The sequence below is a fragment of the Pseudoliparis swirei genome, chromosome 23 (genome assembly GCF_029220125.1).
Source record: "Pseudoliparis swirei isolate HS2019 ecotype Mariana Trench chromosome 23, NWPU_hadal_v1, whole genome shotgun sequence".
Lineage (NCBI taxonomy): Eukaryota > Metazoa > Chordata > Actinopteri > Perciformes > Liparidae > Pseudoliparis > Pseudoliparis swirei.
Genome location: NC_079410.1, coordinates 855,949 through 866,667, shown reverse-complemented (window position 1 = coordinate 866,667; position 10,719 = coordinate 855,949). Strand labels below are relative to the sequence as shown.

Genomic DNA, 10,719 nt, shown 5'->3' with positions numbered 1-10,719 from the left:
GCTCGGGAAACAGGTGAGGGGAGGAGGAGGAGGAGGAGGAGGGAGGGAGGAGGAGGCAGAGGGGAGAGGAGGAGGAGGAGGAGGAGAGGAGGAGGGGGAGGAGGAGGGAGTAGAGGGGAGGGAGGGAGGGAGGGGGAGGAGGAGGAGGGGGAGGAGGAGGAGGAGGAGGAGGGAGGAGGACGAGGGGAGGAGAGGAGGGAGGGGGGAGGGAGGGGGAGAGGGGGGGAGGAGATGAGGAGATGGGGGAGAGGAGGGGAGAGGAGAGGAGGGGAGGAGGAGGGAGGAGGGGAGAGGGGGAGAGGAGGAGGAGAGAGGAGGGGAGGAGGAGGGGGAGGAGGAGAGGGGAGGAGGAGGAGGGGAAGAGGAGGAGTAGAGGGGGAGGAGGAGGAGGAGGAGAGGGGGGAGAGGAGGTGTTGTCTACTTCTGACGCTCTCTGGTCTCAGAGACACGTGGCGAGGACGGAGCAGGAGATCCTGAAGCGGATCCGGGAGAAGGAGGCGCATGTGAGCCAGCTGAAGAGGAGGCTGGAGGGAGTGAAGGTCAGCCATCTTGTTTCTCCTTCTATCCATCAGAGGGTCAGCGGTTCAAGCCCCGCCCTCATTGATGTATGTACACTTCACCCTGAGTTGTTGTTGTTGTTGTGTTCAGAATTACGCAGACGGAGAGCGAAGGGAGGTGGAGCTCCTCCTGGACCAGGTGTCCAGCTCCTTAGACGGGATCCGGTCTCAGGTGGTGGGCGGGATCGAGAGCCAGCTGGAGGGCGTGATGTTGAAGGGGGAGGGGCTAGTGAGCCGGCTGGAGGCGGAGCTTGGCCAGCTGGCAGACTGCAGAGCCACGCTGGAGGTCCAGGCTGTGAGTCAGGACCACATCGGCTTCCTGCAGGTGAGACCGGACCCCCCTCTGGGTTCTGACCCCCCCCTCTCGGTCATACCCCCCCCTCTGGGTCCTGACCCCCCCCCTCTCGGTCATACCCCCCCCTCTGTGTCCTGACCCCCTATGGATCCTACCCCCCTCGGTCCTACCCCCTCTGGGTCCTGACCCCCCATATGGATCATGACCCCCCATGGATCATGACCCCCCCTCGGTCCTGACCCCCTCTCGGTCCTAACCCCTCCTCTGGGTCCTGACCCCCCTATGGATCCTGACCCCCCTCTCGGTCCTGACCCCCCTATGGATCCTGACCCCCCTCTGGATCCTGACCCCCCCTCTCGGTCCTAACCCCCTATTGGTCCTGACCCCCTCTCGGTCCTAACCCCCTATCGATCCTGACCCCCCCCTCTCGGTCCTAACCCCCCTATTGGTCCTGACCCCTCCTCTGGGTCCTGACCCCCCTCTGGGTCCTGACCCCCCTATGGGTCCTGACCCCCCTATGGATCCTGACCCCCCTCTGGGTCCTGACCCCCCTCTCGGTCCTAACCCCCCCCTATGGATCCTGACCCCCCCCTCTCGGTCCTGACCCCCAGAGCTTCAAGGAGGCCACCGCTCCTCTGGAGGAGGAGCAGGAGGAGCAGGAGGAGCAGGAGGAGGACTTGTGCCTCCACTTCCAGCTGACGGAGGTGAAGAGCGCTCTGACGGAGGTCAAGGACAAGATGGACGACGTCAGGATGGGGGAGGCGGCCTCCAGAGGCCCAGGTGTGTGTGTGTGTGTTATTGTGTGTGTGTGTGTACTAATGTGTGTGTTATTGTGTGTGTACTAATGTGTGTGTTGTTGTGTGTGTGTGTACTTGTGTGTGTGTGGGGCAGGTGACCTGATGTCTGCAGAGAGCATGCTCAGTCTGAGAGGAAGCACCACCAGCCTGAGGAAGAGTCAGTGGTCTCTGAAAGGTGATGAAGAGGAGAAGACATGTGACCATCAACCAATCACAGCAGGGCATATATATGTATATATATATATATACATATGTGTATATATATATATACACATATATATATATTAGTGCTGTGAAAAATAACGCGTTAATTCAATTACAGGTTTAACTAGTTGTTGTTTTTTAACGCATTTAACGCATGCGCAGAATGAGCTTCCAATCCGTCTGTTGTTGGTCGTCGGGACGAAAAAAAAAGTAACTTGCAAAATGAGCTTCCAATCCACCACTTCAATCTGAACTCTGTCCGCTCTCATGCAGACGGTCTGTTCATCGGTAATGATCCTTCCGCAGGTTCACCTCCGGAAACCTTGTTACGACTTTTACTTCCTGTAGATCAGGGTCTCAACACGTCGATCGCGACCTGCCAGTCGATCGCGGCGTAGTGTCGGTAGATCGCATGACATTAAAGAGATTGGCCCGCCCCCTGACATGTTCTCTAGAGCACGTCTTTGTTCTTTTATTAAACTAAACGTCTGTTGTTGATCGTATCTCCACAGCAGCATGTCATTTCTGTCTCTTCGCGTTGCGTTAACACTTATCGATCTCCGTCTGGCGCGCAGAGCTCCGTCGGCGCATCGGGACCGAGCAAAAAAAGTCACTTGTCAATCTGTCCACCTTTAGATTGTATCATGGTGGAGTTAATGGTTGACAAACAAGAAAAATGCTCTGTTTAACCCTCCTGTTACCTTTACATTTACTAACATATTTTACCCTCGGGGTCAATTTGACCCCAGCAATTAAAACCTCCAGAAAATTATTAGAATTAATATTGCTTCCCAAGTTTAAGTGTGAGGTACTTTATGTTTGTTTGTTGACAACCTAAATAGCCCTTTAAATAAATAAAAAAGTTGATATTTCTGATATGTTTGACACAGTGAAAAAGCCTGGGGTCAAATTGACCCCAAAGAACACCGACATTAAACATTGAATGGGGTCAAATTGACCCGAAAGGTAACAGGAGGGTTAAACATTCTGTTTAGGATGAAGATGTATTAATGTTCCATATGGAAGAAAACTGCTAAATAACTGCTGAGTTGCAGCACCATTGTATAGAAGAATGTATAAATGTATATATCCGTCTTTTGTCATAAATCTCTATGTTCTCACAAAATATACCGAGAATATCGGTAATATGTGATTAATCATGATTAATCCACAGAAACCTGTGATTAACCCGATTAAAATTTTTTACTCGTTTCACAGCCCTAATATATACACATGTATGTATATAAATATATACACATATATATATATGTGTTTATATATATGTATACACTTATATATATATATACACAATATGTGTATATATAATAATAATAACATTCAATTTTATATAGCGCTTTTCTAGATACCCAAAGTCTCTAAGTCCAGAGTCCAGTAGTCACACACAGTCATCCCGGTGGTGGAGCTACATCAGTAGCCACAGCTGCCCTGGGGCAGACTGACGGAAGCGAGGCAGCCAATCAGCGCCTACGGCCCCTCCCCCACCACCAACACTCATTCACATCCATACGAACCGGGGTGAGGCTGCGGGGCATGTCTTTATGATGGTGGGGGAAACCGGAGTAAACCCACACAGGCACAAGGAGAACATGAGGAGAACACGAGGAGAACATGCTCCACACAGAAAGGACCTGGAGCGACCGGGAAGACCGGGATTCGAACCCAGGGCCTTCTTGCTGTGAGGCGACAGTGCTAACCACTGAGCCACCGTGCTGCCCTACATACATATATATACACATATATATATATATACACATATATATATATATACACACATATATATATATATGTGTATATATATGTTAGGGCTGTCAATCGATTAAAAAAAATTAACTAATTAATCGCACATTTAGAAATTGCGATTAATTAATCGCAATTAAAAGTATTTTCCTTCTTTTTAAAGACCAAACTTCCCACAGAGCTGTGTTTTCAAAGAGGCTCCTACCTATAAAGTGCCAGCGAGGTATTTAATATCGTGGATGATAAATTGTTTCTTCAGTGAAACATCCAGATGAGTAAAAAAAAAGAAGTATATTGAGACCCCATTGGTCCTGTCATCTTTACCACTGAGCAGCAGAACCAGTGGCCTTGGGAACTGACTGACATTCACATATGTCACGTGACCCTCTGGAGGCTGGGGGCATTTTATACATTTTACAAAATAAATTAAATTCACCGTTTAAAGTCTTTTGCATGTGACACACCCCCACGTGTTCTACATCAAACATTCCAGAACAATCTCAGCTCTATTCAATGAGGCACATTGTCCTCTGGTTCTCTGACTGACAGGCTGCTAATGAGCCTCACCTGTGAGGTGGGAGGTCCTTTGTGATTTACTGAGTGTTCATTGGTTGTTTTTTCCCCGAAATGTTGACAGACAAACGGATTGACCAATCACGGTGAAGGTTTCGTGTGACGAGTTCTTTCCGCGCCGCGTCCCCCGACACGTCGCCCCTCCGTTCCTCTGTGGATCAGAGGGGGAGACGGGAGGAAGGAGGAGCAGGAGGAAACCCGACTGATTCATCCACGAGTTAAACTCATTTATGATCCTTATTTTCGTGGAGAAATAATTGTTTTAAAAACGGAAACCGTGTCAAACCGCACTGCCGCGGTTTGACACTCGGAGGAGTGTAAAAACTTCAACGAACACCGGAAGCAAGTCGAAGTGTCCTTGAGCAAGGCACTGAACCCCCAGTTGCTTCCCGGGCGCATCACCGCAGCCCACTGCTCCTTAATAACTAAGGATGGGTTAAATGCAGAGAACTAATTTCCCCTTGGGGATTAATAAAGTATATTTTTTTTAAATTGCGTTAATTGCGTTAAAATATTTTAGTGCGTTAACGCGGCCAAATTAATCGCATAGATTAACGCGTTAACGCTGACAGCCCTAATATATATACATACATATATGTGTATATATATACACATATATGTATATATATATATACACATATATATATGTGTATATATATGTGGATATATATCCACATATATGTGGATATATATACACGTGTGTCTAATGAAGGTTTCCTGTTTCTCTTCAGATCGTAAGAAGATGAAGTCGGTCACAGGTTGGGCTTTTAATTAATAACTAATATACAATGTTGTGTATATATATATATATACTGTGTTTCTCCTACCATTATTTCTTCGCCCGCCACCCTGTAATTCTCGTCTACCTACTATTGAAGTCACCCCCCACGTCAACAACTCATTTATATATATGTGTATATATTTATATATATATATATATGTGTGTATATATTTATTTATGTGTGTGTGTGTATATATTTATATATGTGTGTGTGTATATATGTATATTATACATATATATTATATATATATATGTCTATATATATATATATATAGTCACATAACAGGTAGGCCTTGTGGAGGTCTTCACCCTGCCTCCCTGTTATGTGACTATATATATATATCTATATATGTGTTATGTCACCCTGACTATACATATGTATACATATGGTCTATCTGCTGATGTCCTTCACAGGACACAAGAAGGTTCGAGTCTACATGGGTGAGTTTATTTAACTGTTATAATGTTATATTAATATGTTATAATATTAATATTTTATAATGTTATTTTATGGTCTCTGTTGAGTCCTCAGGTCTCTGAGTCCTCAGGTCTTGATGAGTCTTCAGGTCTTGATGAGTCCTCAGGTCTTGATGAGTCTTCAGGTCTTGATGAGTCCTCAGGTCTTGATGAGTCTTCAGGTCTTGATGAGTCCTCAGGTCTCTGAGTCCTCAGGTCTTGATGAGTCTTCAGGTCTTGATGAGTCCTCAGGTCTTGATGAGTCTTCAGGTCTTGATGAGTCCTCAGGTCTCTGAGTCCTCAGGTCTTGATGAGTCTTCAGGTCTTGATGAGTCCTCAGGTCTTGATGAGTCCTCAGGTCTTGATGAGTCCTCAGGTCTTGATAAGTCTTCAGGTCTCTGAGTCCTCAGGTCTTGATGAGTCTTCAGGTCTTGATGAGTCCTCAGGTCTCTGAGTCCTCAGGTCTTGATGAGTCATCAGGTCTTGATGAGTCCTCAGGTCTTGATGAGTCCTCAGGTCTTGATGAGTCTTCAGGTCTCTGAGTCCTCAGGTCTTGATGAGTCTTCAGGTCTTGATGAGTCCTCAGGTCTCTGAGTCTTCAGGTCTTGATGAGTCTTCAGGTCTTGATGAGTCCTCAGGTCTTGATGAGTCCTCAGGTCTTGATGAGTCTTCAGGTCTCTGAGTCCTCAGGTCTTGATGAGTCTTCAGGTCTTGATGAGTCCTCAGGTCTCTGAGTCCTCAGGTCTTGATGAGTCCTCAGGTCTTGATGAGTCCTCAGGTCTTGATGAGTCTTCAGGTCTCTGAGTCCTCAGGTCTTGATGAGTCCTCAGGTCTCTGAGTCCTCAGGTCTTGATGAGTCTTCAGGTCTTGATGAGTCCTCAGGTCTTGATGAGTCCTCAGGTCTTGATGAGTCCTCAGGTCTTGATGAGTCTTCAGGTCTCTGAGTCCTCAGGTCTTGATGAGTCCTCAGGTCTTGATGAGTCCTCAGGTCTTGATGAGTCTTCAGGTCTCTGAGTCCTCAGGTCTTGATGAGTCCTCAGGTCTTGATGAGTCTTCTGTCCCAGAGGTCGTGACCCTGAACCCCGTGACGGCCTACCCGTTCCTCATCCTGTCCGAGGACAGGAAGCAGCTGAAGCGCGGCGAGAAGCTGCAGTTCTACCGCAGCAGCCAGCAGCGCTTCGACGTGTGGTCCTGCTGCCTGGCCAAAGAGCACTACGGCACGGGGCGCCACTACTGGGAGGTCAGAGCCCGATCCGGGGCCCGGCGCGGGGCCCCCGGCCCGCCGCTCACTGTGCTCTGGCCCCGCAGGTGTTCGTGGGGGACAGTAAGGACTGGAAGCTGGGCGTGGTCAGCGAGTCGGCGCCCAGGAAGGGCCTGTTCGACATGAGCCCCTCCAACGGCTACTACGCCCTCTGGTGGAGCGGCAGCACACTGCGGGCGCTCACCACGCCCCCCCTCACCAAGGTGTGTGTGCGCACATACATATATAATATATATATATATTAGGGCTGTGAAACGATTACAATTTTTAATCGGATTAATCACAGGTTTTTGTGGATTAATCATGATTAATCCCATATTACCGATATTCTCGGTATATTTTGTGAGAACATAGAGATTTATGACAAAAGACGGATATATACATTTATACATTCTTCTATACAATGGTGCTGCAACTCAGCAGTTATTTAGCAGTTTTCTTCCATATGGAACATTAATACATCTTCATCCTAAACAGAATGTTTAACCCTCCTGTTACCTTTAGGGTCAATTTGACCCCATTCAATGTTTAATGTCGGTGTTCTTTGGGGTCAATTTGACCCCAGGCTGTTTTTCACTGTGTCAAACATATCAGAAATATCAACTTTTTTATTTATTTAAAGGGCTATTTAGGTAGTCAACAAACAAACATAAAGTACCTCACACTTAAACTTGGGAAGCAATATTAATTCTAATAATTTTCTGGAGGTTTTAATTGCTGGGTTCAAATTGACCCCGAGGGTAAAATATGTGAGTAAATGTAAAGGTAACAGGAGGGTTAAACAGAGCATTTTTCTCTTGTTTGTCAACCATTAACTCCACCATGATACAACCTAAAGGCCTCTAGTCTTCCTCTAGCAGCTGCTGAGGCAAACTGACTGTGTGGGTTTTCTTCATGAACTGGGCCGTGATGAAAGGGACGGCGGGGACACCGCTGCAAAGCTGAAACCTCACCGGCCCGGACAGGTGGACAGATTGACAAGTGACTTTTTTTTTGCTCGGTCCCGATGCGCGACGGGCTCTGTGGCGCGAGACGGAGATCGATAAGTGTTAACACAACGCGAAGAGACAGAAATGACATGCTGCTGTGGAGATACGATCAACAACAGACGTTTAGTTTAATAAAAGAACAAAGACGTGCTCTAGAGAACATGTCAGGGGGCCAATCTCTTTAATGTCATGCGATCTACCGACACTACGCCGCGATCGACTGGCAGGTCGCGATCGACGTGTTGAGACCCTGATCTACAGGAAGTAAAAGTCGTCACAAGGTTTCCGGAGGTGAACCTGCGGAAGGATCATTACCGATGAACAGACCGTCTGCATGAGAGCGGACAGAGTTCAGATTGAAGTGGTGGATTGGAAGCTCATTTTGCAAGTGACTTTTTTTTCGTCCCGACGACCGACAACAGACGGATTGGAAGCTCATTCTGCGCATGCGTTAAATGCGTTAAAAAAAAAAACTAGTTAAACCTGTAATTGAATTAACTGAGTTAACGCGTTATTTTTCACAGCACTAATATATATATGTATATTTATATACATATATATAAATATACATATATATCTATATAATATATATGTATATATACATATATCTATATAATATATATGTATATATAAATATAAATAATGCTCCTATATAACTATAATCATGACACGTAGCATGTTAGCTTTAGTGATTAGCATGAGCTACTTGAAAGGGGAGGTCCTGATTAGTCCATGTCCTCTGCAGGTGAAGAGCTCCTCCAAGCTGCGCCAGGTGGGCGTGTTCCTGGACGTGGACGAGGGTCAGGTGACCTTCTACAACGTGAAGTCGGGCTCCGAGATCTACCGGTTCACCGGACCCCCCGAGTTCAGCGAGAGGATGTTCCCTCTGCTGGGGACCGCGGACAAGGAGGTCCCTCTGGTCCTCATGACCTCTCAGGACCAGCTGGCCTGACCCCCCCTGGGGGGTACCAATATATTTACTGAGTTCATTGTTACAAAGTGTTTTTTACATTTTCATAACGGATCAAATCGACCAAGATGTTAAGAATTTAAATAAAGACCTGAAATAAATAAGTGGAGTTGATTGTTTAATTCTGTTTGAAAATGTCAAAACAAAGAAGTTTGCAGTGTTTCCCCACCATTCTACAGGGTGGGTCTATATGTGTATACACATATGTGTATATGTGTATACACATATACACATGTATATATGTATATACAGTGCATCCGGGACAGAACTGTATGGAGCTCAGATGTGGGAAGGGGACCGATGTCTGCAGCATGTAAAGTCCCAATGAGCCCAGAGGCCTCCATCAGGCGGACATGAAGAGGTTTGGAGCCAGCAGGACTCGTCCTAGAGCCGCCCAGACGGAGCGACCGGGGAGAAGGGCCTTCGTCAGGGAGGGGACCAGGAGCCCCATGGTCCCTCTGACAGAGCTCCACCAGGAGCCCCATGGTCCCTCTGACAGAGCTCTGAAGAGAGGAGAACCTTCCAGAAGGACAACCGTCTCTGCAGCGCTCCACACATCAGGCCTGTTTGGGAGAGGCCAGACGGAAGCCCCTCCTCAGGAAGAAGCACATGACGGCCGCCTAGAGTTGGCCAAGAAGCACCTGAAGGACTCTCAGCCATGAGAAACTATTCTCTGGTCTGAAGAAACCGATTGAACTCTTTGGCCTGAATGCCAGCGTCATGTCTGGAGGAACCAGGCACTGCTCCTCACCAACAGCATCCCTCCAGTGGAGCATGTGGGGCAGCATCATGCTGGGGGGGGACTGGGAGTCAGGATGGAGGGAAAGATGCAGCAACGTCCAGAGACCTCCTGGATGTCCTCGATATATATTTATATACATATATATGTGTATATGTATACATGCTGTACCTTCACGTTGAGGCGCCTCTGAAGACGCTGTGATCCGTCTGCCAACCCATTGACTCTACACGGCTCTCAACATGGCGACGGCTGAGCTACCTTAGATTTTCATGACCTGGTTCCAGGGTCTAGGACCTGGTTCCAGGGTCTAGGACCTGGTTCCAGGGTCTAGGACAGGGGTGGGCAAACTTTTTGACCTGCGGGCCACATTCGGTTCTAAAATGTGACAGAGGGGCCGGGTCAGGAGCATTTGCACACGCAATGTAATTTATTAAACCTGGAGATTGCATCTGTTTTTTATACATTTCAATTTAAGGTGCAAAGTTAAAGTAATCAACATTTACTGGAAAGAGATCAATGGAATCACTTTCAACATTCAAAACAAATTATTACCCAACGAAATACTCAAGCTCAATAATTTCTAATTGTTTTAAACCCCGCAAAATAATGGACGGATTGGGTTGAGAGATAGACTGTATTAAATATCCTGCCTGCAGCAGAAACTAGAAAGGGGTCTTTAAATTGAGGGCAATGTGCGGCGTCATCTGGTCAGCATGTGTAAGAACCGTCACAAACAGACAGCGCTTTACTCGAGAAAATATGACCCTAAAGCTGATAATTGAAGTTCGATTTTTTAAAATTATTCATATCTCTTCTGAAAACACACCTTTACTCATGTGGACCAACTGTTTTGGTGTTTGAAATTGGTTTACCAAAGGTCATAGGTTCACAAAAGCAGTGAAATATCTGTATACAATGCTAGATACATGTAATTGCACCTGTGCATCCTGGAGAGGGATCCTCCTCTGTTGTTCCTGATCCGATGTGAGGTCAAAGGTCAGGGATGTCTATATGCACACATTGTAAAGCACTCCCGATCCAAATTTGTGAAATTGGTCTCTACAAATAAACTGAATAAATGAGGAAAACCAAATTTTGTATTAACGTTTTTTTAGTAAAAATGATGTGGTCTGTGACACATTCACCAAAATGATAAGGATGGGACTGAGAAATGACTTCATATTGCAGATAAAGTTTCATGGGGTGTGTGCAAATAAAAAATGACCATTACATTTTTTTATAAATATGTATTGTACATAAATAAATAACAATTCTACATTATATACATGTTGTGAAATAGAAAACAGAACACAACTATTGACAGACTATTTACAAT

At 46.4% G+C, this 10,719-nt stretch overlaps 1 protein-coding gene across 1 annotated transcript in view; it reads left to right on the top strand.

Moving 5' to 3' along the window:
- Nucleotides 1–8,745, top strand: part of LOC130188166 (zinc finger protein RFP-like) — a 10,076-nt gene extending 1,331 nt beyond the window's left edge. Inside the window, exons 4-12 of the mRNA XM_056406341.1 lie at nt 444–539; nt 649–882; nt 1,464–1,632; nt 1,744–1,824; nt 4,916–4,942; nt 5,380–5,406; nt 6,486–6,661; nt 6,730–6,885; nt 8,417–8,745. Of these exons, the coding sequence (XP_056262316.1) occupies nt 444–539; nt 649–882; nt 1,464–1,632; nt 1,744–1,824; nt 4,916–4,942; nt 5,380–5,406; nt 6,486–6,661; nt 6,730–6,885; nt 8,417–8,623 (1,173 nt within the window). The 3' untranslated portion in view covers nt 8,624–8,745. The remainder of the gene's footprint in view (nt 1–443; nt 540–648; nt 883–1,463; nt 1,633–1,743; nt 1,825–4,915; nt 4,943–5,379; nt 5,407–6,485; nt 6,662–6,729; nt 6,886–8,416) is intronic.
- The last annotated feature ends 1,974 nt before the right edge of the window (nt 8,746–10,719 follow it).